This window comes from Phycodurus eques, chromosome 16 (assembly GCF_024500275.1).
Source record: "Phycodurus eques isolate BA_2022a chromosome 16, UOR_Pequ_1.1, whole genome shotgun sequence".
Lineage (NCBI taxonomy): Eukaryota > Metazoa > Chordata > Actinopteri > Syngnathiformes > Syngnathidae > Phycodurus > Phycodurus eques.
Window position 1 is genome coordinate 13,954,638 of NC_084540.1, and position 27,774 is coordinate 13,982,411.

The 27,774-nt window shown below is 42.5% G+C and overlaps 1 protein-coding gene and 1 gene segment (V, D, J or C); both read left to right on the forward strand.

Annotated features, from left to right (window-relative positions):
• The first annotated feature begins 456 nt into the window (after positions 1-456).
• On the forward strand, positions 457-27,748 carry ighd (immunoglobulin heavy constant delta). Its single transcript, XM_061699820.1, has 14 exons — positions 457-525; positions 596-882; positions 12,302-12,321; positions 17,713-17,759; positions 18,717-19,010; positions 23,783-24,100; positions 24,212-24,508; positions 24,593-24,904; positions 24,978-25,262; positions 25,364-25,690; positions 25,790-26,107; positions 27,028-27,315; positions 27,422-27,570; positions 27,662-27,748. Exons 1-14 carry the CDS (start codon positions 483-485, stop codon positions 27,668-27,670), a joined length of 2,994 nt encoding a protein of 997 aa, XP_061555804.1. The 5' UTR covers positions 457-482; the 3' UTR covers positions 27,671-27,748.
• Positions 2,098-2,642, forward strand: LOC133414457 (Ig heavy chain V region 3-like). The segment is given in 2 exon segments: positions 2,098-2,208; positions 2,296-2,642. Coding segments are annotated over 2 exon segments (366 nt in total).
• Positions 27,749-27,774: the final 26 nt, after the last annotated feature.

Below are 27,774 nucleotides of genomic sequence, written 5' to 3' on the forward strand. Positions count from 1 at the left end.
TGGTGACACTGTCCAATAGACATATTCATTTAAAACCATTTTTTTTTTTTTTTTTTTTTTTAACGATAGTGCATGTAATTTACTGTGGGTTGGAACTGTACGGCAGTAAATTGAGAGGTGTTGAAATGTTGTGTTTGAATATTTTGCTTGATTGTACGATAATAATGGAATGTATTTTATTTGTAGGCCCGGATCGAACCACTCAATATCACAGTAAAAACGTTGAAAACAAAAACAAGCATGGTATAAAACAGGACTATTGTTTAGTAAATTTGAAATTATCCCACTGACTATTCTTGTGTCAGAATTTCAGTTTGAAAGCATAAGCGTATAGTATGTCTACAACTATATATCTGCCACATCTTTAATAGCACATGCAGTACCGCTATGCAAAGTGAACGCCCCACCAGTGTGCTATAAAACTTGGAGTCATGCCCTCGCAGTAGAGACCTTCCCATCAGGACACCTTGAGCATACCGACCATGTTGTGTGTAGTTCTGCTGGTGCTGCTGGCTGCCGGGTCCAGTGAGTGTCACTGAGGCACACGTGACCTTTGACTGCTCACATTCGACATCTAACATGCGTACCTCCACAGGTGTCAAGGGTGAACAGTTGACCCAGCCGGCGTCTTTGACCCTGCGGTCTGGAGAAGAGTTGAACATCGATTGTCAGGTGTCTTATTCTTTGAGTAGCTACTACACTGCGTGGGTCAGGAAAACAGCTGGGAAAGGACTGGAATGGATCGGGAGCAGATACACTGGGGGCTATTACCGCAAGGACTCACTGAGCAACAAGTTCAGTATCAATCTCAACCCCTCCAGCAAAATTGCAACTCTAAATGGCCAGAATATGCAGCCTGAAGACACTGCAGTGTATTACTGTGCCAGAGACACACACCAACACAAAGCATCAGCGGACTTGAACAAAAACAAATAAACAAAAAAAAAAAAACACCTAACACTTCAAATGTGCTGAATGAACCATACAACATAAAGCAACATGATAGGAATGTTCTAATCCAGTGACAATTACTCTCTATTACTGTTCACTGCACTACATTATTTTCCTGAGCGACAGCATTGAAATTAATAATCATATGCGTTAATTTTTTATGTACATGCAATCCTCTTTGAAAATATAATGCTACTTTTTGACCTGGTGTTTGATAGATTACTTCGTTATTGTAGCAACACTTTTGTCTGTTTCGGATACTTTTACACTGTTGAAAGACCAGGTTATTTCATTTTAAATTGTTTAAATGTCGTCGCATTTCTACCAATGAGCAGCACGAGTGAGTATGCAAAACGAGCCAAATCTTCACTGTCCATGCTAAAAAGCTTATTCTGCTTTTGCCACAGACTCATTTGGTGTTTTTTTTTTTTTTTTTGTTGGATTGGATGATTAAAGATAGGAATAGATACATTGCTTCCTCCTACTCCTTTTCGAACATGTAATGCTCTGATATGTGCAAGCAGGCAACTTACTACCATTGTGTTATTTCTATTTTTTTAACTACATTGTTTTTTATGTTTTGTTTTGCATTTGCTGATATTCTCAATTGTTTTTTTTCTAAATTGTACTGTATTATTCTTTCAAAGTATTGTACTTTTAGTTTATAATATAATTTTATTTTATATCATTCTTTTTTTATTATTATTAGAATGACATTCACACAAAGCCAACACTGTTAGATGGGGGCAGCAAACGCCACAAGATCCGCCCAGCATCTCGCTCACAATTTGAGATAAGAGTAAATTGAGTTGTGAGCTAAGTCACAAAACAAATTAAACTCATATGTCGAGGGAGCACGTTATGCCCCTTTGGTTGTGGCACAGCGGTCGAGTGGTTAGCACATCTGGCTCAAAGTTCTGAGGGGTTTCCTCTGGGAACTTCAGCTTCATCCTACATTCCAGAAACATGTTAGGTCGGGGTCGCATTTATTAAAAAAAAAAAAAAAAGAAAATTCCTAATCTATTATTCTTCTATTACTATATTAAATAAAGAATAGACTATTTCCATATTGAAAACGACGACATGTGACATCAGCACGGACCACTCCTTCTCGACTGATGATGCAAATGTTCAGCCTGCGTGGTGTACTTCAGTCCGTTCGACTTGTCTCGTGCTTTGTGTGGACCACAGATCACAACTGCAGCATCGGCAAGATGAACTCACTCTGTCTTCTGACACTTTCAGTCCTTCTGGCCTGTGAGTCCTTTGTTGCGTTACACGATTGACAAAATGTTCCTTAGCTTCTCTCGCGACTGTTCCTCTGCTCTCTTTTTGCCTTGTTAGCCTGTGCCGGTCAGAGTATGGAGTCCATTCCTTCTAGTGTGGTCGTGAAGCAAGCGGGTCAGACGCTCAGTCTTTCTTGCAGAGGTTCCGGGTTCACGTTTACCTGCTGCACTATGCACTGGATCCGGAAAGCTCCTGGAAAAGGCCTTGAATGGCTAGGACGGGGATATTCATCGGCCAGTAGCAACGACTATGCCAGCAGCTTGAGAGGACGTGTTGCCATTAGCAGAGATGATGCTAACAGCATGGTTCATCTGACACTGTCCAACCTCCAGCCCGAAGACTCTGCTGTCTATTACTGTGCAAAATCCCACACATGTTGAAACACACAGCAGGGCTCTACAAAAACAAGGGAGGTAGTGAGGTGTACACACTAGGAGTAGAAAACACAAAGAATGATGAATAAAAATCATCAGCACATAGTACAACTGTCAGCCAGTCACTCCTTTATAAGGGCATTGAGGTAAAAGCATGTAAAGTTGTGTTTTTTTAGACAAATATTTATATTTTAAGCTGACCTTGAAAGTTTCAATATCAGAAAATAATATATCAAAATATACAATAGAAAAATAAATTGGGCAATATGTTAACATTATTTTATTTATAACTGTGCACAGTTAAATATTATTTTGTATTTCCAATATAATTGTATTGTCATATTTTCCTTCACAAAACCCATTAGCATCAGGATGAACCTCTAGTTTTGTCAGTCACATAATATTTATGACACTTCAACTGTACTTTGTAGTACGTATGAAATTCCATCCATCCATTTTCTGAGCCGCTTCTCCTCACGAGGGTCGCGGGCGTGCTGGAGCCTATCCCAGCTGTCATCGGGCAGGAGGCAGGGTACACCCTGAACTGGTTGACATATGAAAATGCTTCTTGAAATAACATTAAAATAAACATCAATTGGAAATGTGATAGTTAATATTTGATCAATGTTTTTTTTTTTTTTTTAATTACAAAGACAGTACATAAAACAATATTCTTCTCTAATTATAGAGTGTGAGGTGTTGGTTTTGGTCAGTAACTTCAATCACACCTGCTTGAGTGCAGACCTCCACCGAGGTTGAACTGTTACCAAAAATAAAAATCATGGAACACCATGCTCTTGTTTGCTCGTATGGTCACATTGTGGTGAGTTTAAGAGCATCCCACTGGTACTTTAACCTTCCATTTCCCTCTATGCAAAACACTTCCCACCAGTGAGGTATAAAACCTGCTGTAAGTGCAGTACCCATCAGAAGGCCTTCGTGATTCCTACTTCAAACGAATACGAATATGGCGGACAGAATGCTAACGTTCTTGATGGTTGCTCTTTTTGCTTTGACGGCCGCTGAAGGCTGGAGCATCGACCAGTCTGAACCAGCGACGAAAAGACCCGGAGAATCCCACACACTGACATGCAAAACATCTGGATTAGATTTTTCTCGCTTTCGGTGGAGCTGGATCAGAAAGGTGCCTGGTAAAGGCTTGGAATGGCTCGCTTATATCAGCACTTCGAGTATCCCAATATATTACTCACCTTCAGTGCAGGGTAGATTCACCATCTCCAGACAGGACTCCAGCAGCCAGCTCTCTCTCAACATGGGCAGTCTGAAGGCTGAGGACACAGCTGTGTATTACTGTGCCAGAAGCACACTGATATACACCAACAGAAAAGAGCCACGAAAACAATTCCGTTAGGTACAGGACATTTTTTTCTGCCTGACTTACATCAGCACTTAAAAGCAAAAACAACATTTCCCAGATCAAATAACTACTACAACAAGAATAAGGAAAATAATAATAAAGTGTGATGATTTTTTTTAAACATGAATAAAAAAAATTGTGTTATAGCATTAGAAGTGTTGTCTTAGTTTATTTTACATTTACAAATATAAGGAAAAGTTCACTACCACAAAATAAATCAAATAAAACAAAGAAAACAAAATGATCCAATGATCTTCATGTCAGTGAGAGTGAACTTACATAGTTGTTCCATTGCTGTCAACTTGTGATTGCCACCTGATTGTCCCCTCTAGGGACGTGGAATGTCACCTCTCTGGCAGGGAAGGAGCCCGAGCTGGTGTGTGAGGTCGAGAAGTTCCGACTAGATAGTCGGACTCGCCTCCACACACAGCTTGGGCTCTGGTACCAGTCCTCTCGAGAGGGATTGGAGTCTCTTCCACTCTGGAGTTGCCCACGGTGAGAGGCGCCGAGCAGGTGTGGGTATACTTATTGCCCCCCCCAGCTCGGCGCCTGTACATTGGGGTTCACCCCGGTGGACGAGAGGGTAGCCTCCCTCCGCCTTCGGGTGGGGGGACGGGTCCTCACTGTTGTTTGTGCCTATGCACCAAACAGCAGTTCAGAATACCCACCCTTTTTGGACTGCTTGGAGGGGGTGCTGGAGAGCGCTCCCGCTGGGGACTCCATTGTTCTGTTGGGGGACTTCCATGCTCACGTGGGCAATGACAGCGAGACCTGGAAGGGCATGATTGGGAGGAACGGCCCCCCCGATTAGAACCCGAGCGGTGTTCTGTTATTGGACTTCTGTGCTCGTCACGGATTGTCCATAACGAACACCATGTTTAAGCATAAGGGTGTCCACACGTGCACTTGAAACCAGGACACCGTAGGTCGCAGCTCAATGATCGACTTTGTGGTCGTGTCATCGGACTTGCGGCCGCATGTCTTGGACACTCGGGTGAAGAGAGGGGCGGACCTGTCAACTGATCACCACCTGGTGGTGAGTTGGCTCCGATGGTGGGGGAAGATACCGATCCGACGTGGCAGGCCCAAACGTATTGTGAGGGTCTGCTGGGAACGTCTGGCAGAATCCCCTGCCAGAAGGAGTTTCAACTCCCACCTCCGACAGAACTTTGCTCATGTTCCGGGGGAGGCAGGGGACATCGAGTCCGAGTGGACTATGTTCAACGCCTCCATTGCTGAGGCGGCCGACCGGAGCTGTGGCCGTAAGGTGGTCGGTGCCTGTCGTGGCGGCAATCCCCGAACCCGTTGGTGGACACCAACGGTGAGGGATGCCGTCAGGCTGAAGAAGGAGTCCTATTGGGCCTTTTTGGCCTGTGGGACTCCTGAGGCAGCTGATGGGTACCGGCTGGCCAAGGGGAATGCAGCTCTGGTGGTCGCTGAAGCAAAAACTCTGGTATGGGAGGAGTTCGGAGAGCCCATGGAGAAAGACTTCCGGACGGCTTCGAGGAAATTCTGGTCCACCATCCGACGTCTCAGGAGAGGAAAGCAGTGCACCACCAACACTGTGTATAGTGGGGATGGGGCGCTGCTGACCTCGACTCGGGAGGTTGTGAGTCGGTGGGGAGAATACTTCGAAGACCTCTTCAATTCCACCGACACGCCTTCCCATGAGGAAGCAGAGTGTGGGTTCTCTGAGGCAGGCTCTCCTATCTCTGGGTTTGAGGTCACCGAGGTAGTTAAAAAGCTCCTCGGTGGCAGGGCCCCGGGGGTGGATGAGATTCGCCCGGAGTTCCTAAAGGCTATGGATGTTGTGGGGCTGTCCTGGTTGACACGCCTCTGCAACATCGCGTGGACATCGGGGACAGTGCCTCTGGATTGGCAGACTGGGGTGGTGGTCCCCCTTTTTAAGAAGGGGGACCGGAGGGTGTGTTCCAACTACAGGGGGATCACACTGCTGAGCCTCCCTGGTAAGGTCTATTCAGGGGTGCTGGAGAGGAGGGTCCGTCGGGAAGTCGAATCTCAGATTCAGGAGGAGCAGTGTGGTTTTCGTCCTGGCCGTGGAACAGTGGACCAGCTCCACACCCTTGGCAGGGTCCTCGAGGGTGCATGGGAATTCGCCCAACCAGTCTACATGTGTTTTGTGGACTTGGAGAAGGCGTTCGACAGTGTCCCTCGGGGAGTCCTGTGGAGGGTGCTTCGGGAGTATGGGGTACCGAACCCCCTGATATGGGCTGTTCGGTCCCTGTACGACCGGAGTCAGAGTTTGGTCCGCATATCCGGCAGCAAGTCGGACTCGTTCCCGGTGAGGGTTGGACTCCGCCAAGGCTGCCCTTTGTCGGCGATTCTGTTCATAACTTTTATGGACAGAATTTCTCGGCGCAGCAGAGGCGTAGAGGGGTTCCGGTTTGGTGGCCTCAGTATTGCATCTCTGCTTTTTCCAGATGATGTGGTTCTGTTGGCTTCATCAAGCCGTGAGCTCCAACTCTCACTGGGGCAGTTCGCAGCAGAGTGTGAAGCGGCTGGTATGAGAATCAGCACCTCCAAATCTGATACCATGGTCCTCAGTCGGAAAAGGGTGGCATACCCTCTCCAGGTCGGGGATGAGATCCTGCCCCAAGTGGAGGAGTTCAAGTATCTTGGGATCTTGTTCACGAGTGAGGGAAGAATGGAACGGGAGATCGACAGGCAGATCGGTGCACCGTCTGCAGTGATGCGGACTTTGTATCGGTCCGTTGTGGTAAAGAAGGAGCTAAGCCGAAAGGCGAAGCTCTCAATTTACCGGTCGACCTTCATTCCTACCCTCACCTATGGTCATGAGCTGTGGGTCGTGACCGAAAGAACAAGATCCAAGCGGCCGAAATGAGTTTCCTCCGCAGGTTGTCCGGGCTCTCCCTTAGAGATAGAGTGAGAAGCTCGGTCATCCGGGAGGATCTCAGAGCAGAGCCGCTGCTCCTCCGCATCGAGAGGAGCCAGATGAGGTGGCTGGGGCATCTGATTCGGATGCCTCCCGGACGCCTCCCTGGTGAGGTGTTCTGGGCACGTCCCACCGGGAGGAGGCCTCTTGGACGACCCAGGACACGCTGGAGAGACTACGTCCTTCGGTTGGCCTGGAAACGCCTCGGGATCCCCCTGGAAGAGCTGGATTAAGTGGCTGGGGAGAGGGAAGTCTGGCATCCCTGCTTAAGCTACTGACCCCGCGACCCGACCCGGATAAGCGGTAGGAAAATGGATGGATGGATTTATATAACAATAAATGGATCATAATTCATACATGGCGCCAGGGTCGCCGACTGGTTAGCACATCAGCCCCACAGTTCTAGGGACCGGGACTCAATCCCCGCCTGTGTGGAGTTTGCATGTTCTCCCCGTGCCTGCGCGGGTTTTCTCCGGGTACTCCGGTTTCCTCCCACATTCCAAAAACATGCATGGGAGGTTGATTGAAGACTCTAAATTGTCAGTAGGTATTAATGTGAGTGTGAATGGTTGTTCGTTTCTAGGACCCCTGAGATTGGCTGGCGACCAGTTCAGGCTGTACCCCGCCTCTCGCTCGAAGATTGCTGGTATAGGCTCCAACACGCCCGTGACCCTCGTGAGGATAAGCAGTGTAGAAAATGGATGGATCTTCCGGTTGCACCTCTGGGACACCACCTGCTCATGTGAAACAGGAACCATAAAAAACATCTTTCACCCTAAATCCACTGTAAACTCATGACACAAAGGAACACTTCACAAAACTGTGCACTTTCCTTACATGAGGTTTTGTTTTTACATTCTATCCTCAAATTAATGTCGAATAAACAACAAAGCAAACCGTCCATTTGCCACAAGAGCATGACATTTTTTTTCACAGAAAATCTGGGTTGAATTCCAAATTTTACTACTCGTCATGCATCAGACTTGCACTTCATTTGATTATAGCTCTTGTCATTTTTTGTCAATACATATTTGCTGTTTCTGCTCGAATTGATGTGAATGAAACAATCATATTTTCAAGAATTAAAATGACAGACAAAAAAAAAAAAAAAAAAAAAAAAAAAAAAAAAAAAAAAAAAAAAGATACAATTTGCTGTTAAAATAAATTAGTTCATCGTCAATCGAAGAAAAGACTAATGCGGCCAACTACAGGGATACCCTGGACGCAAACCTTCTCCAGAGTGCTCATGACCTCAGACAGACTAAGCCCCCCCCCCCTATTCATAAAACACTGATGTAAATTAATGATTTTTTTTTTTTTAGACAATGATTCATATTTTAAGTTGAACCTGAAAGCTTCATAATGAGACAGAAAATAATAAATAGGTTAATTAACAAAAAGATAGAGGTACAGTGGGAGATATGTTAACATCATTTGATTTATATGTGTGTAATTTAATGTTACTTCGTAATTTCTGAAGTAATTCTATTCTTCAAATTTCCCATTACAATAACAAACCTGATTAAGGATCATAATGATAATCCAGTTTTGTTGGTCATGTAATTATTAGGAAACAAACTGGACTTAAGTACAAATGCGGTGAGTTTAAGAGCATCCCAGTGGTACTTCAACCTTGCACTTCCCTCTATGCAAAACACACTTCCCACCAGTGAGGTATAAAACCTGCTGCCATGCCCGCAAGCAAGTGCAGTACCCATCAGAAGGCCTTCGTGATTCCTGCTTCAAACGAATACGAAGATGGCGGACAGAATGCTAACATTCTTGATGGTTGCTCTTTTTGCTTTGACGGCCGCTGAAGGCTGGAGCATCGACCAGTCTGAACCAGCGACTAAAAGACCCGGAGAATCCCACACACTGACATGCAAAACATCTGGATTAGATTTTTCTAGCTATCCATGGAGCTGGATCAGAAAGGTGCCTGGTAAAGGCTTGGAATGGCTCGCTTATATCAGCACTTCGAGTATCCCAATATATTACTCACCTGCAGTTCAGGGTAGATTCACCATCTCCAGACAGGACTCCAGCAGCCAGCTCTCTCTCAACATGGGCAGTCTGAAGGCTGAGGACACAGCTGTGTATTACTGTGCCAGAAGCACACTGATAGACACCAACAGAAAAGAGCCACGAAAACAATTCCGTTAGTTCCCACCAACAGGACATTTCTTTTCTGCCATACTTTCTGTACATCGGTGCTTAAATACAAAAAACATTTCCTACTTCAAATAAATAACTAATAAAAAAAACAAATAACTAATAATATATTGTTATTATTAATATATATAAAGTTATAGTATTATAAATGTCTTACACATTATTTTGCATTTACAAATAGTACAAGGAAAAGTTAAAAAAAAAAAAAGAAAAAAAAAAAAAAAAAGACCCAAGCCTGCCTTCAGGCCAATACGTCATGAACGGAGGATAGGACCCAAAAATGCACGACTCCAAAACAAATGGACAATTTAAAAAAAAAAAAAAAAAAAAAAAAGAGAGGTTTAATATACGGGCAGAGGTCGGTACACAGGCAGGTAAGAAAGGCAACAGTACCCAAAAACATGAGCCAAAAAGGTGAGGTCGATAATCGAACAGGGTCTAGTCTTACTGTGAGTCTTTGACGTGGAAACTAGGAATGCTGGAACGCGACGACAAGGTACAACGAAATGGCGACGAGAAAGAATGAGACACGAGGTTAAATGCAAGGGGTAATTAGGGTGAACGAGGCACAGGTGGTGAAGATGCTCTCAGGAGCATGTATGAAACAGGGGGAAGACAAAAACCAGAACACACACCCATGACAGTACCCCCCCCCCCCCCCCTTAACGGCCGGCCCCAGACGGCCCCGGGATGCACAACGTGGAAGTCCCGAATGAGAGAGTCATCCACGATAAACGCAGACGGCACCCATTAACATTCCTCAGGCCCGTAGCCCTCCCAGTCCACCAGATATTGAAACCCCCCTCCCCCTTAGACGAGACGACAACAGCCGCTTCACAGAGAAGACAGGGCCCCCATCCACAAACCGGGGGGGAGGAGGGGGCCTGGAAGGCGGGACCAGAGGGGACTCCCGGGCTGGCTTGAGTAGGCTGACGTGAAAAGCAGGGTGGACCCACATCGACCTTGGGAGCCTAAGCTTCACGGTGACAGGGTTGATGATCTTTGTGATGGGGAAGGGCCCAACGAACCTGGGAGCGAGCTTCTTGGACTCCACCCGGAGTGGAATATGTTTGTTCGAGAGCCAAACTCGCTGACCCACTTTGGAGTTCGGGGCCGTTGTCCTCCGACGGCCAGCAGCGGTTTTGTAGGACCGTCCCTGGCGCAGCAGCATCTGGCGGGCTCGCTCCCAGGTCCTCCTGCAGCGTCTCACCAAGGTCAATGCCGCTGGAACTGTGGACTCTGGGGCTATGGCAGGAAACAGAGATGGTTAGTAACCATGCACAACGTGAAAAGGCGATAGACCAGTGGACGCAGAGGGGAGGGAATCAGAATCATCTTTATTTGCCAAGTATGTCCAAAACGCACAAGGAATTTGTCTCCGGTAGAGAGAATTGTGAGAGAATTCGACCCAAACCAGTTTCTGAGACCAGGATCGCGGCTCCTGTGAAGGGAGACATCGGAGCCCAGTCTCCAGATCATGGTTCAGCCTCTCGGTTTGGCTGTTGGTTTCAGGGTGAAACCCAGATGACAGACTGACGGTAGCACCTATGAGATCGCAAAACTCCTTCCAAAATTGCGAAATGAATTGGGGACCCCTATCAGACACCACATTCTTGGGGAAACCATGGAACTTGAATACCTGGTGTATCATTAACTGCAGTATCTTTAGCTGAGGGGAGTTTCGGGAGTGCAATGAAGTGAGCCATTTTAGAGAACCTGTCAACAACTGTGAGAATTGTGGTATTTCCTTTCAAGGCCGGTAATCCTGTCACAAAGTCTACGGAGATGTCTGACCTAAGACGTTGTGGTATTGGCAGAGGTCGCAACTCCCCAGAAGGACGTTTACGAGAGGACTTGTTAGCAGGACATACTTGGGAACATCTCTTCTAACATTGGGCCACCAAAAGCGCTGTTCGACCACAGATTGAGTCTTGGCAATGCCTGGGTGACATACAGTCCAGTTAGTGTGAGCCCAGTGGATGACTCTTCACCTTAAGGTCGGAACCACATAAAGCCTGTTTTCAGGGCAATTTTCTGGGCTAAGAGTGTTCTCCAGAGCCTCATTTACCACAGTTTCAATGTTCCAAACAAAAGCAGAAACAAAACATGACTTGGGCAAAATGGTTTTAGGGTCGGACAAAGAACTCTCTGCTCAGAAAATGTGTGATAAAGCATCTGGCTTACCATTTTTAGAACCAGGTCAGAAGGATAACGAATGAATCTAGAGAAAAACAGAGCCCATCTAGCCTGCCTCACATTTAATGTCTGAGCAGATTTAAGATATTCCATGTTCTTGTGATCTGTCCATACTAAAAATGGAGTATGTGCCCCCTCTAGCCAGTGCCTCCACTCCACCAAAGCCACCTTGACTGCCAGCAGTTCACGGTCACCAAGGTCATAATTTATCTCGGCTGGGGTCAGTTTTTTGGAGAGAAAAGCACAATTATGTAATTTACCATCCTTGAGATTTCTGGGAGAGCACTGCTCCTATTCCCACCACAAACCGCTGTTTGAGATCTGGCAAAGTAAGGATGGGAGCGGAGGTAAAGCTCGATTTAAGTTTCTGAAAAGCTGCCTGACAAAGCGGGTTCCATACAAAAGGTCTGTGTGGCGAGGTAAGATCATGCAAAGGAGAGGCTATAGAGCTGAAATTTCTAATTAACTTTCTGTAGAAATTAGCGAACCCCAAGAACCTTTGTACGTCTTTGCGTGACGTGGGAGTTGGCCAATTAGTCATGGCATCAACTTTGCAAGGGTCCATCTTGATTTCATCTGGAGCCAGCACTATCCCCAGAAAAGAAACGGACGCCTTGTGAAACTCACATTTCTCAGCCTTGACATATAGTTCATTCTGCATTAACTGCTGCAACACAGAGCGGACATGAATGATGCGAGTCTCCTCATCCGGGGAGAATATCAAAACAATATCTAAATATACAAAAACATACACATTCAACATGTCACGCAGGACATCATTGACAAAGTTCTGGAACACAGCTGGAGCGTTAGTTAGTCCAAAAGGCATCACTAAATACTCGTAATGTCCCGTTGGTGTGTTGAATGCTGTTTTCCATTCATCCCCCTCCCTTATTCTAACTAAATGATATGCAGTCTAGTTTGGTGAAAATCTTTGCTCCCTCCAGGAACTCAAAGGCATTGGAGATGAGAGGAAGAGGATACCTGTTTTTCACCGTTATGTCGTTGCGACCCCGGTAATCGATACAGGGTCGCAGAGTCTTGTCCTTGTCCACAACGAAAAATCCGGCTCCCGCAGGGGATGAAGATGGGCGAATAATCCCGGCTGCCAGGGATTCAGCCACATACTCCTTCATAGCCTTGTATTCCGGCCCTGAAAGAGAGAATAACTTCCCTCGTGGGGGTGTGGTTCCAGGCAGCAAGTCAACAGCACAGTCATAAGGTCTGTGGGGTGGAAGGGATTTGGCCTTGGACTTGGAAAAAACATCTTTAATATCCTGGTAACAGGTGGGCACTTGAAATAAATCAGGATCCCCAGATGGGGTCTGTGGATTGTCATTAGAAACATCATATGGCGGCTTGAAACAGTTCTGGGCGCAATTGCTGCCCCATGACATAACCTGCCCAGAGGACCAGTCAATGTGGGGGTTATGTAATTTCAACCATGGGTTCCCTAAAATAAGGTCATGATTCATGGCGTCAAAAACATGAAAACTAATGCGTTCCGAGTGAGAATCAGGAAATGTCAATGTGAGTGTTTGGGTGCGGTGAGTGATCTTGCACATAAAACTGCCGTCTGCAGCATAGGTGTTGCGGTGGCGTTTTATTTGAAAGGTTCTAAGGTGCATACGTCTAACGAGGAGGGAGTTCAGTAAGTTTGCGTCAGAACCAGAGTCAATTAATACAGGTGTATGAATTTCTTGATCAGGAGATCATAGTGTCACTTTAGGAAGAACCCGTGTAGGGTCTTCCTTAATGAAATTCAGACTCACCTCTCCCGTGCAACTTTGACGTGATAGTTGCTCACGGAATGACCCAACTGCCCGCAGTAGAAGCACCGCCCTTCCCTCAGCCGGCGTTGACGTTCCTCAGGGGAGAGACGGAACCTGCCCATTTGCATGGGGGGACTAAATGATTCTTGATGGCGGGGGATAGTCCTTGAAAAAAGGCATGTAGTAGCGCCCTAGTATTCCACGTGGCGGTATCAGGTGTTGTGGCAACTGGTTCCTTCTTTTGAATCATTTTCATAAGAAGTTCAAACTGCGAGGCCACCTGTCTCATCATATTGTCCTGATGCTTTGACAGTCCCTCTTGATGAAGGTGGAGGGCAGCAAGCTGCTCATCCTGCTTCGAGAGGCGTTGACCCTGCACTTGAAGGGCTTTGCGCACCGGGTCTGAGTCTGCTGGGTCCATGTTATGGCCAGTTCGTTCTGTCATGAACGGAACGGAGGATAGGACCCAAAAATGCACGACTCCAAAACAAATGGACAGTTTAAAAAAAGAGGTTTAATATACGGGCAGAGGTCGGTACACAGGCAGGCAATCCAAAAAAGGCAACAGTATCCAAAAACATGAGGCAAAAAGGCGAGGTCAATAATCGGAACAGGGTCTAGTCTTACTGTGAGTCTTTGACGTGGAAGCAAGGAATGCTGGAACGCGACGACAAGGTACAACGAACTGGCGACGAGAAAGAATGTGACAAGGTTAAATGCAAGGGGTAATTAGGGTGAACAAGGCACAGGTGGTGAAGATGCTCTCAGGAGAAGGTGTGTATTAAACAGGGGGAAGACAAAAACCGGAACACACTCCCACGACACAATAAGAGTGAACATGGTTGTTGTAGCTTTCTTTGTATTCCTCTTAGTCTATTTGACTTCCACTTCATTTGCATTTGTAGCTCTTTTTTTGTGTGTAAATACTATGTTTTGTTACTACTGCAAGAATTATTTTTTTTAATCACACATCCATATTATAAAGAATTCAAATGACAGTGACATTAAAAAAAAAAACAAAAAACTTCTCTACCATTTGCTCGTTTTTTTTATAGGCATATCATATTTGATCAATTTAAATACAATTATGTATTAGAAAAATAAATGGATCATAATCCATACATAAGTCATGCATACATGAATAATGATCAATTTGATCAAATATTCATTCAATCAAACAACAAAAAGTTGTTGTTTGCAGATATTCTAAAGCTTTTTGTCTTTCAAAACTACCAGTCACATGCTTGAGCTGGGATGTTTTTGACAGGGCGTGTGTCATTGTGTATACAATATACTATGGGGTACTTGGCACAGTGTCACACACCATAGCAAAAACCCATGCTCATTCCAATACACTGCTTATTTACAAATTGCAAGCACAAGGAGTAACTTTTTTTATACTTGAAACAACAATATTCTCTCATATCCGGTTAACTGTTGTCATACTGTACACAAATAGCATAATTTACACAGAGGCCCATAATAAGATGATCATCAGCTTGTAAGCTCTTAAATTGAAACAATTTATACACATACATGCATGTTGTAAAAGTGTACATCTATACAGTGCTGCAATTACCTAGATGTTTTATCTTAAAAATGCTCGAAAAATGCTTTTTAGAATTTTGACAATTTGTTTAAACCTTGTACAGTGGAACCTTCTAAGAAAAACAATCCTTTACATGACGCTGGCTGACCTCCAAGTTGTACTAACCCCCCCTCAAATGTACATAGCAAATAGAGTGAAGTAGTGAAGAAGTAGTAAAAAAAATAAGTAAATAAGTTGTATTAACTGTTCAATGTTTTATGTGACATTTTAACCTAAACATATCTTACGGTTGCACCTCTGGGACACCACCTGCTCATGTGAAACAGAAACCATAAAAACATCTTTCATCCGAAATGTGCTGTAAGCTCATGAAATAAAAGGACACTTCTCAAGTCCTATAAAATAAAGTGAAATTGTGCAATTTCCTTATATGTGCAGTGTTTTTCTTTTTTAAAATATATTATATTTAAATTATATTATTATTATAAACTAAAGTCACAGAATGAAAACGCAAAAGAACACAATATCAACATTAATATTTTTATGCTTTTATTTGACCGCTAATGCTTAACACTGCTCTTTTGCATTTGTACTGCGAAAGAGTTGAGACACGTTGTGACATTGACAATGGCTGAACGTTTTGGTGAGGTTTTTTTAAAATTATTATTATTTTTAATTGTGATAAGTAATTCTGAATCTAAACTAAGCATTATGTTGAGAGAGAGGGGGGGGGGGGGGGGGGGGGGGAAACGGGATAAAGCAAATTATCAATCATATTTACCATTTGGATACAGCACAGCACCTCTATTTAGATTGTGCAACAACCAGAAGCGACTGGTACACACACACACACGCTTGATATTTTTCGCATAAATATTTTCAAGCTTAGAATATGAATACAATATTCACAATAATGGTTGACAATGTAAAAGAGAGATTTAAAATATTTTCTATTATTGTGATTGTAATTAACATCCATCCATCCATCCATCCATTTTCTGAGCCGCTTCTCCTCACGAGGGTCGCGGGCGTGCTGGAGCCTATCCCAGCTGTCATCGTGCAGGAGGCGGGGTACACCCTGAACTGGTTGCCAGCCAATCACATGGCACATATAAGCAAACAACCATCTGCACTCACATTCACACCTACGGGCAATTTAGAGTCTCCAATTAATGCATGTTTTTTGGATGTGGGAGGAAACCCACGCAGGCACGGGGAGAACACGCAAACTCCACACAGGTGGGGCCGGGGATTGAACCCGGGTCTTCAGAACCGTGAGGCTGATGCTCTAACCAGTCGTCCACCGTGCCGCCTAATTAACAGTGGTATAGAACTTAATTGAATTATGATGACAGGCATTTAATTGTTCCAATGCTGTGATAAAACATTTTGGTTGGTTGTATGAGAATAATGCAATAGATTTTATTTCAAGGCACTTTTACTAAGCATGCCATTTCACGAGATAACATTTAAAACATTAAAAACAAAGCTGTAATAAAATGGTAATATTTTTAGTCACTATCACAGTGAGCAAGCTTGTAGTTTAGATTATACTACAAGCACCTGTTTTCAAATATCCAAAAATCCTCTGCACTCTTAAGCCCATGCCATTTTCCCAAAGCGACATAAAAACATTATACAACCTGGCATACCAGTGTTGAGGAACATTTAAAGCACACAGAATACGTTCAAAAATAATATATTTTACACATTATGTTGGGAAATTACTTGGTCAAACATTGTTTTGTAATACATCGTCATTCACGAGAGCCAAAAGGACGCAAAAAATGCAACGCAGCACATACTGTATATGGTAATGCACATGGCCAGCAGGTGGTTTGCAATGTGCAATGAAGCATCCATAACTGATCCATTACTCGAACCAATGGCTGAAGTGTTATGATGCTTCGTGAAGCTTCATCTCACCATCACTAGGGACAGGCAAACAGAAAGCGCCAAGGCAGAATTCGTAGTCAGGGACAGAAGGTTGAGTTGATCAGGAAACCAACGAGGCAAGAAGGTCAGAGAATCTCACACGAGCACGAAAGAACAATCTGGCAAAGAGGGTGTGAGCAGGGGGTTAAATAGTGGCTAATTGCTAATTAGAAGCAGCTGTGGACCCAGGTGAGCAAAGTGGTTAATAAGGTGGGCGTGGCCGACTGGCAGAGTGCAGCAGTGCAGAGGTGAATGGAAAATCACTGAGAGCACAGGTGCTGTGCTCAATGGAGCCCAAAGGAGCTGAATTGTGACACCAATAGATTCTGTTTCTGAATTTTACCCACATTGGAAAGAATATATTTGAGCATATTTTCTCCTTACTCTGCCATGACACATACAGTATCTGAACTGTGCCAGGTGGGAGCAAAATAATCTTAATTGTGTGTTTGTGTGTGATTTGATCCATGTACAGTGTTCCCCTGCTATTCCCAGGGATAGGGCCCAAACCCTTTCATAAATTGCAATAATCCACAAGTAGTTGACATCCACTCATAAAGATTTGTAATTGCATACCACAATGCCTATGTGACTGAATGAAACTCCTCTCCTCACTTCCACATTGTTCAAGATGGCACCAAAGCAATATTTTTATATTTGACATGGCTTTGTTGTCAACACATCCATCCATCCATTTTCTGAGCCGCTTATCCTCACAAGGGTCGCGGGAGTGCTAGAGCCAATCCCAGCTATCATCGGGCAGGAACACCCTGAACTGGTTGCCAGCCAATCAAAAAATTTCAATTTTGGGGTCAAAATGAGTCAACAATTCAGTTTTGACACTCTGAATTATGCCACAAAGCAAGGAGATATCAGTTTGGGTTCACAATTCTTGGTTAACGACCCATTCATTCAGTCACTTTTCCCCATACTAAACCTGGGGAACAATTATTGAATAATGACTTGTTCAAGGGTGTGTTAACAGCGGGGTGCAAGTGGCAGAAAAAAAACATTTTCTCTCACTGTTGGATTACACACACTCCAGAGGACAGGAAATCAACATCTCAAGGGAGGTGACTGAGAAATAGTTATTTGAGGAACTAGTTTCCCTGTATCATTTTTTTTTTTTTTTTTAATTTAATGGTATTTGCATTGTAAACAGATTACATTATCTCGCTGTGTAGCTACTACGACTACTGGGGAAAAGGAACCCAAGTCACAGTTACATCTGGTAAGTAATAATTATGTTTTGTGTCTGAAAAAGTGGCTCGTGAAAAGTTTTTGTATTACATTGCACTTGCATTCAGTCAATGTGATACGTTTGCCTACTGGGGAAAAGGAACCCAAGTCACAGTTACATCTGGTAAGTAATAATTGTTTTCTGACTGGAAAATTATTTAGAAAACACTGACTAAATAGGATTTTGTGTTAGAATGTCATTGTGTTGTTGCAATTCTGTCCCTTTGATGGAGAAAAGGAACACGTGTCGCAGTAAAACATGGTAAGTACTAATTGGAAATTTTAGAAGTTGTTTTTTTCTGCCATTTTATTAACATTTTAAGTATTACTGACAGGTGAGTAATATCAAGCCTATCAATTGCTTATCAATTATTAATAGTATGACTGTTTATTTGCACAGATTTCTCATACAACAGATATAAGCTTTAGGGGCATTTTTATCTATTAATTTCCAAATTGCTGTGCTGTAATTGAAGCTAGTAAAATGTGTTAGTTTTCCAAATGAATTAATTAAGTGTGAGGTTAGACTGGTTTACTGTTAAAAAGTGTACTTGAGTTGTGTGGAAATACAATGGTGAGTGTTTAGTCGGGACTCAAAAATGGTCTCATAATAATTTTTTTCTAACAAATTGTTTTTATTGTATTGTGAGTAAAATGTCAGTTAATAGATGTTTTCCAACCTCTGTTCAGTCTTATACAAAATATTTGTATTTGTTGGTATATTTTGTTATTTGTCTTGTGAATGAAATTTAAAAATGCTAAAGCAATGAATGAAATTTGACGCTAAAAATGATCGGAGTGTAATTTACTCTGTAATATTATGGTTTTGATTTCATTGATGTATAAAATATAACCGTGTCAACAAATCGTTCTCCCCTTTGCCACAACCATTTCACTTCAGTAACACTTTTTGGCAAATTTAACAACACAATTTCTTTTCTTTTGCTAGGTACACCGATCAGACCGACCGTCTTTCCTCTGATGCAATGTGGATCTGGAGCCACGCTTAGTCTTGGCTGTCTCGCCACTGGGTTCACACCAGCTCCACTGACCTTCACCTGGAGCAAAGATGGGACTGCCTTGACTGACTTTATTCAGTATCCTTCAGTCGAGAAGAACAACCTCTATACTGGAGTCAGTGAAATCCAAGTGAGGAGAGCGGACTGGAATAATAGGGCAAAATTCCGATGTGTTGCCAAACATTCAACCGAAGATGTTGAAGCTGTGTTCGCCAATAAAGAAGGTAATACTTTAAAAAAAATTATAATAATAATTTTAACAGAGATTCTTATACAGAGTATTTAGAGTTGGTTATGAATAGATGTCTCATAACATCATGTCTTGATATGTATGATAAATGTGTATGGCATTTGTAAAAGTTTATACAAATACTACTCATCACTTGTCGTGCAAAATAAGTTCAGTAAAGATTAATTGCCATGGCAATTTTAGTACTGCTGTTCTTTTTATTACGATTATTACATTGGTGAGAAAGAAAATACAAAAAATAATCATCACAACATTAAAATTGAATGCTGTGATGATAATTATTTCAAAACATAATTTTACATTGCAAATAAAGCTACAAAAGCAAAGGTTGTTATGGTTATTTATGTTGATTCATTAGAACAAGTCAGCTGATAACTGCCATAAAATATTTAATGAGAATACATATATTTGTCTTGACCTACTGATTAAGGAGGAAAAAAAAAAATATATAAATTGCACGTTAGATGACACCTAACAGAAATTGTCACTCAATTAAAAAGCATTTCCAGATTGTTTTTCAAATAGATTCTATCAGTGTCGCTTCTAGCAAACAAAACAGTGAGGTGGAATGGAATGGCGGAATTCTCCTTGTGCAGCTGCTGACTCTGGCACATCTGTCAGAAAAAAATAATCATTGCAATATGTTCTTGCTTTTTGCATCTCACTTGATCGGCATCAGAGTGTGAATAACTTTAATTTGGGTTTCATCTGTGCTTGCTTGCCTCAGTGGAAATGCTTTACTGTATATGCAAAAGCACACATGGATTGTAGTAGATACATTTCAGTGGAGATCTTAGTTTTTGATTCACATGCACGTTTATATGTTAATGAATAATTTCCCCACTGCAGGAGTAGTAAAGCATTCGTAAAACAGCCAAATAAGAATTATTGCTCACTATCATGTCTGCTTGTGCATATACTGTATGTGGAGTCTTGTCTCAGCTCACTATCATGTCTGCTTGTGCATATACTGTATGTGGAGTCTTGTCTCAGCTCACTATCATGTCTGCTTGTGCATATATGTGTAGTCTTGTCTCGCGCAAACATATATTTGTCAATATGTTTGTTTTTCAGACTACATGTTGCCAACTCTTAAAGTGTTGGCCTCTTCTGATGGGCAAGATGAGGCCTCCTTGGCCTGCTTTGCCAAAGATTTTTCCCCAAATGTTTATGAGTTCAAATGGCTGAAAAACGGAGTGGAGATCTCCGACAGAATAGACGAAATCAAGACTCATTCTGAGGCCAGACGTGGTCCAAGGGGAATAACACTTTACAGCGCAGCGAGCTTGCTCATGCTCAAGTCCAATCAGTGGTCACCTGACACAACCATAATGTGCGAGTTTAAAGGGAGAGGTTCACATGGAGCTATTTTTGTGAACTCATCTGTGACCCACAAATCTGCATCTGATTCATCCTGTGAGTGCATTTCTGCTTTTTCTTTAAAATGGAGCACCTTCAATGTAGCGGGCTTAAAAAAAATTAATATATTTGTGAATTCAACAGGTGACGGATTCTCTGAAACAGATGTAAGCATAAAGATCACGGGCCCCACAATGGAGGAGATATTTTTGGACAAAAAAGGAACTGTAAGATGTGAAGTGGAAGTCAGCAAGCTATCTGTGCAGAGTATTTCATGGGAAAACGGGGATGGGAAGGATATGGCTGGTACCTTAATATCGCTCCCATCAGCCAAAACAGGCACATTTCACACTCTGCTTGACATCACGTATGATGAATGGAGAAAGGGGATAAAGCGCAACTGTGTTGTGCTGCGTCAAGGTACTGGGGGCAAAGTAAAGAAATCCTACGAAAGAAATATTGGTAAGAAATGTATAATTCTCAACCAAAGGTTTGTGTGTGCCCTTTATCACACTATGAGTTTTCACGTTGTTTTGTCATTCTTGCAGGTAAACCACCACAGCGTCCTTCACTTTTTATGATGGCTCCAGTGGAACATAGTAAAACAGACACGGTTACCCTGACTTGCTTTGCAAAAGACTTCTACCCTCATGAGGTTTTAGTGTCTTGGCTTGTCGATGATGAGCCCGTAAACTCCACCTACATTCATAGTACCGCCATACCTCTAGAAAACCAAGGTTCATATTCAGTCTACAGCCAGTTAATCCTCAGCCTTGAGCAGTGGCAAAGATATGACGTGGTCTATACCTGTATCCTTTACCACGAATCTCTGGCCAGCACCACTGGTGTCATTGCCAGGTCCGTTACATACACATCTGCCAATGCAAACCCGGCCAATTTCGGCATGAACGAACCTGAATTGTGCAAGACTCAGTAGATGTCTTCTGTGTCACTCTGTCTTCTCCTGTTTTGCTCTTTAATGTTTGCTGCTTGTTCATCAACATTGTGTGTCTTTAAATGCAGAATTAAAAAATTCTAATAAAAAAATTACTTTGCAACTGTTGTATGTCGCAGGCTGTCCATGTTGTCTTTATTTTTAGCATATATTTATTGTTGAATGTAACTTGGAGTATTGCTAATGTAACACACATATAGAGAACAGGTGGTACATTAACAATATTTGTGTCACTTGTCTTTTTGCACGTCTTTGTCCTCTCCTGGGTCTTGCGCCCAAACTAAAGAGAGATTATCTTTTAAGGTTTAACACTGTCGGATGGTCTATTTTGTCTAATATACTGTCTACAGTATATATAATTAAAAAATCATAATAATTGAAAGTCCACATGCCACACAAATAATAGAGTCTTTCAAAAGCAGTTCAGTGTCCCCAGTCTTTAGCATTATTTTAAGTGACAAAATCTGCATTTTATGGAAGGCTATGCCTTTTAACAAACAACTGTCGCAGCTGATTTTGTGAAAGTAAAAAAGATTTACGAGGTAATGAAACATGTTGTCAAGGAACAACTGACTGATGGTTGTTCACTGAGCTATTGTTTAAAACAGTACATATATTTTATTTCAAGCTTTAACTGAAGTACTAATATACATCCACTAGACTTCCTGGTGGAGACAAATCACCAATGGAACAATGCTGTTGATGCAGAGCAAGATAACATGGGAAATACAGCACTCACCTTCATTATTCTCTTCCTCATCACGTTGCTTTTCAGCATTGGAACAACTGTTTTCAAGGTAATATGATACCGTAACACTGGAATAATAATAATAATAATAACAATAACAAAATAACAATTCTCTCTCTCTCTCTCTCTCTCTCTCTCTCTCTCTCTCTCTCTCTCTCTCTCTCTCTCTCTCTCTCTCTCTCTCTCTCTCTCTCTCTCTCTCTATCTATCTATCTATCTATCTATCTATCCGGCACGGTTGACAACTGGTTAGCACATCTACCTCGCAGTTCTGTGGACCAGGGTTCAAATCCCTGTCCTGCCTGTGTGGAGTTTACATGTTCTCCCCGTGTTTGCGTGGGTTTTCTCCGGGAACTCCATTTTCCTCCCACATCCCAAAAACATGCTTGGTAGGTTAACTGAAGACTATAAATTGCCCGTAGGTGAGCATGTGAGTGCGAATGGTTGTTTGTTTATACGTGTCCTACATTTGGCTGGCGACCAATTCAGGGTGTACCCCGCCTCTCGCCCCAAGATAGCTGGGATAGGCTCCAGCACGCCCGCGACCCTAGTGAGGAGAAGCGGTACAGAAAATGGATGGATGAATATTTACATACACATTGAATCAGCGTCCACGAATCGTGATGTATATCAAATAGTTGCTAAAAAAAAATCAGTGCTAAAACAAATTATTATACCCCTAATATATATATATATATATATATATATATATATAAACAACTGAGATAATGCTTTTGCACAAGTATGCACACCCTCTTACTGAGGATGTTGCTGTGTTGAAAATGAACCAGTCGCTTTCAAATTCATGTTAAGTTGCTTTGATTAACCCCAAATAACATTCTGCTTTTCGAGTGGAATTTCCCTGACATTTTTATAGTAAGTTAGTTAATGTTGGAAAAAGTGTTGAAAATGATTTATCTTGGTCTCCTTTTTGTTATTTAATTATTATTATTATTATTATTATTATTATTATGAGGATAGATATTAATTTTCTTCATTTTCTTTTCAGGTCAAATGATAAAACAAACCAGCTATTATATATATATGTCTGTAAAAATTGTCTCCTAAATGCACACTGTATGTCCCATGTAAGTAATGGGTTTTTATTCACCAGAGATTTACATTATTATTATTTTTAAATAAATATCAAAATGATGTCAACTGGAATGTTCCTCATGCACGTTGTTCTCTTAATGGCTGTTTGTAAAATGTTCACATCATATCAGCACCTGCATTCAACAGACTGTTAAAAAGTCTTGTGATTTGAATAACATGTGAAGTATTTAAATGTGTTTGTCACAACTGTGTCCGTGTCGCCAGCCCTCCTCACACCTGCTGTCTGTCACTCACAGTTCCTCCTAGCTGTGTTTCACTTCTGTATTTGGTGCTTTTTTCAGTATGCTTGTGTGTGTGTGCATTTTTTTTTTTAATGCTTTCACCTGCTGCTTGTGCTGATGACTCTGCTCACTCAAGCCAATCCTATTTCCACCTGACTGTTAGACACCAGACACTGTCAAAGTAAAATTCTGCCAACTGGCCTAAAACCCAAGACATTTACAGTTGAGGCAACAACCTGAAGGTATGTATGACTAATTTGCTATTATTGTGGAAATGCACAAATTCCACATGGACTGAGAAGTAAATATTAAAAAACAAACATATGTTGTATTTTCAGTTGCAGCAGAGAGTTCTGTGTCTCCAGACATGACATTGTATCCAGCGTGGGAGGATAAACTTGGTGTCTCAGCTTTCAAACTTTTGTGCATCATAAGTGGCTTCTCTCCTGCCACGCTGGGTTTTGAGTGGCTACAGGACAACCAAAAGGTAGATGCCGTGTGGACCTCCACCAGGAAACTTCAGAGTGTGGTGAAAGAAGACAAAACTTTCACTCTAATCAGTGAGATTGAGCCAAACGTGAGTGACTGGACAAAGGGCTCAAATTTTACATGCAGGTCCATTCACAACAACGTAGAAGTGAAAAAGTCCACAAGCATTTGTGAAAGTACGTATGTGTGTATCACTGTAGTCTCTCATCAATACATTTATAAATACATTTTATCATGAATGCAGTACGGTAATGTTGTAGCAATGAACATGCTATGTCATCTGGCAGCACAGGCAGACGGCCCTCCTTCCATTTATATGGAGCTCCCCAGCTTCAAGGCCGTCATGATGGGAACATCTGAAGTGACAGCAAAATGTTTGGTACGCACTGAATTTGATGCCGTTGTTACATGGCTGGTGGAGAGCCAAGCAGACGCTTATAACCAAGTGAGCCAGTACACCAACACATCTCACATCATTAGTCATCTGACGGTATCTGCAAATCTGTGGAAACAAATGAAGAGTGTGAAATGTAAAGTGGCGCATCGCTGCTTCTCAGACATTGAGGAGACCATACACGTGTCAGGTAGGAGGCATTAGCAAAATCAATATGGTTTTGAGAGTCGAGGACCTGCCGGACTGAAGCCTCCCTTGTTATCCTGTCATCCAGGGTCTACAGTCAACGCTCCAACAGTGGAGATCAGGCGATCTTTTGCCGATTTGCAGAAGAAAGAAAGATCTGTGTTTGTATGCGATGTCGCACAACTCGATACCGTCGACCTCTACGTCACCCTTCAGGCCAATGGTGTAGATATTTTGGACAAACACTTTGTTGAACTGCCTAAAGGCCCGGGCCCACATTCCATCAGTCCACACTTCAGTTTGCCAAAGTCATACATGAAGAATGACACACGTTTCACCTGCAAAGTGACCCAAGGCTTCTCTAGCATCTTCCACTCAAGTCCTATTGACAGCATTTTTGGTGAGAGGCTCATTCTTTAGCGCTGCTTTCATGTTGAAATGTTATACCTTATCAATCTGTCATCTTTGATCAGTGGAGCCATCAGTGGAGCTCTTTCTGGCCCCCAGTGAGGAGTCAGGACCTCAGAGACTCCTTTGTTCCGGATGGGGCTTTAACCCTCAAATTACATGGCTCATCGGGTCTCAGCAAAGACCTCCATCAATGACCAACATCAGCATGAGTGCGGATGGACGTGTGGCTGTGGCCAGTCAATTAGATGTAGACCAAGAAGAGTGGCAAACTGGCAAGCTATTCACTTGTAAAGTGTCTGACAGGTGGCTGAATAAAAATGTCAGAAAAAACATCAACTTCTGCTCAGGTAAAGTATCACATAAGATTTGTATCCATCCATCCATCCTACACAGAAAAAAATAATAATGTATGTAAAAATATTAATCGCTATTCAATGACTTTTTACAGTAACCACATCATCATCTCAAATACTTGGAGTGTATATTCAAGGACCGCCACTCACAGAGTCACAGCAGAGGGATCAAGTGACCGTCACTTGTCTTTTGGTCGGCGCTCATCTTGATGATTTCTCCATCTCCTGGAAAGTAGATGGGAAGAATTATTCCCAGAATTCACACACGGAGAAGCCGATCAGTCACAGCAATGGGACAGAGTCCTTGCAGAGCTTCCTCAATGTGTTAGCGAGCGACTGGGATGCATATAAACAAGTTTCGTGTGAGGGAAAACACAGGTGTTCCAACCAGGGCTATGAGGGGCACATAAGCAAAAGCAGAGGTATTATAGTATTGTTTTATGCATTTGCAGTCTTAACAGCATAATTTAATAGCCATCATAATATCAACATTGACTATATCTGTGTTTGTGTTCCCCCAGACTTGTATCCACCAACAGTGCGCATAATACCGCCAACCGTCTCTGAGCTGTCAACCTCCGATGACCTCGCGCTTACTTGCCTGGTTTCTGGATTTTTCCCAGATAATAAAATAGTATACTGGGAGAAAGATGGCCAAAGACTGCCATCAGTTTCCTATATCAACAGCCCTTCATGGAAATACAGCAGTAGCAGCACTTTTTCAATGAGCAGCAGACTGAGCGTGTCCAAAAGTGAGGACCGGGGTTCCAGCTATTCTTGTTCTGTCAAACATGAGTCATCTGAAACACCTGTTAGAAGCACAATTGAGGATGTGTTTGGTGAGTTTAGATATAACCCTTTATCAAATCTGATAACATTGTACATTTGTACCTTGACTTATGAGTGAAGCTCCAACGTTTTCCAAGTTGTTTTTTTTTTTAGTTGCCAGCAGTCTCTTGATCAATTTTGTGCTTATGAGTCACAATTTGAAAAACAAGCAAGATTGTGATACGCCGCCACTTGAGTGAAGTGAAAACATTGATTTCTAGAAGTTGTTGCTGCAGTTCAGTTCAGTTCTATACAATCAGAGCCAGCAGCGGTGAATTTAGTGACCAAGTGCTAGTTGCGGTAGTGGTGGCGCTAGCAATCCAGCATGAGTACTTATGCGCGATGGCTCACGCAAGCCAAGTCAAGTTGTCGAACACGCTAGCTACTTCAGTAACTAGCTTCTAGCGGCTTTGGAGATAGCAGCGATTCTGTAAAAAAGTATAGTAGCGATGGAAGAAAGAGTGAATTCTTTACTCATTTTCTTAAACAGTAGTCAACAGTAAACGGCACTACAGTGGAAAGTAACCGGTAAATTACCAGAAATACAGAAACAGATTAGAGAGCACAAATAAGCACGAATAGTGCAACACGCACACTGTTGCTGACTTTCTGCTTTTCTCAACATATAGTAATTAGACTTTATGAACCAGTTTATTTATTTATGCGCTCTTTTATTATTGTTTTATACAATACAGTAAAAACATGTCACAAAAAATAATGGTGTTTTGGGGGGGGTGGAAGGGTGAATGGCATTTTAATTCATTTCAAAAGGGAAAATTTGCTGCATGAGTAATTTAAGTTATGGGCTTGGTCAGAGAGTCACGGTACCACTTTACTATCATTCCCCCCCCCCCCACCCCCTCATTTTACAGTATTGAATCAATATGTTCTTTTTCGTTCTCTCATGACAATGACTGTCTCCATCCCCCAGCCACAGTGACTCCGAGCCAGCCTTCAGCCATCTTGCTCCGGGGTTCAGGTGAACTTGTGTGCCTGGTGTTTGGCTTCAGTCCTGCGTCCATTAACGTCTCCTGGTTTCTTGATGACGCCAATGAGCTGTCGTACTTCAACACCAGTCAACCAAGCAGAGGCCCCGATGGAAAGTTCAGCATCCAGAGCCACCTTCGCATGTCCCAAATCGACCTGTTACCTGGGGCAGTCCATACCTGCAGGGTGACGCATACAACCCTCACGCTGACCTTGAACGTAACAAATCCAGGTACTAATTAGATGATTCATTACTGTCCTGCACATTAATCACAGCACACGTTGTAATTTTTGTTATAAAGCAATGCAATAACGAAATTTTTTTTCAATTATTTCAGTGATTTTGCCAGATTGCAATGTATTGGATGACATTGCTCATGCAGTTGTTAATCAAGATATCAATGTGGAAAGCTGGTATATGTCTGCCACATTCCTTGTGCTTTTTCTCATCTCCATCATTTATGGCGTCTTGGCCACCTTGGTTAAGGTGAGACACAGCAGGTGTCCTTTTTTTATACTAATATTATTAAATATTCAACAAATACTGACTTTCTTCCCATCCTTCTTTCCTCCTTTAGACTAAATAATTGTGACAACAGAACAGATGCTATTGACTTCTTCTAAAGTGGATCATTTGCTGAACGCTGACCAATTAAATATATGTGTTCTATTACTGTATCAATTGTTGTTC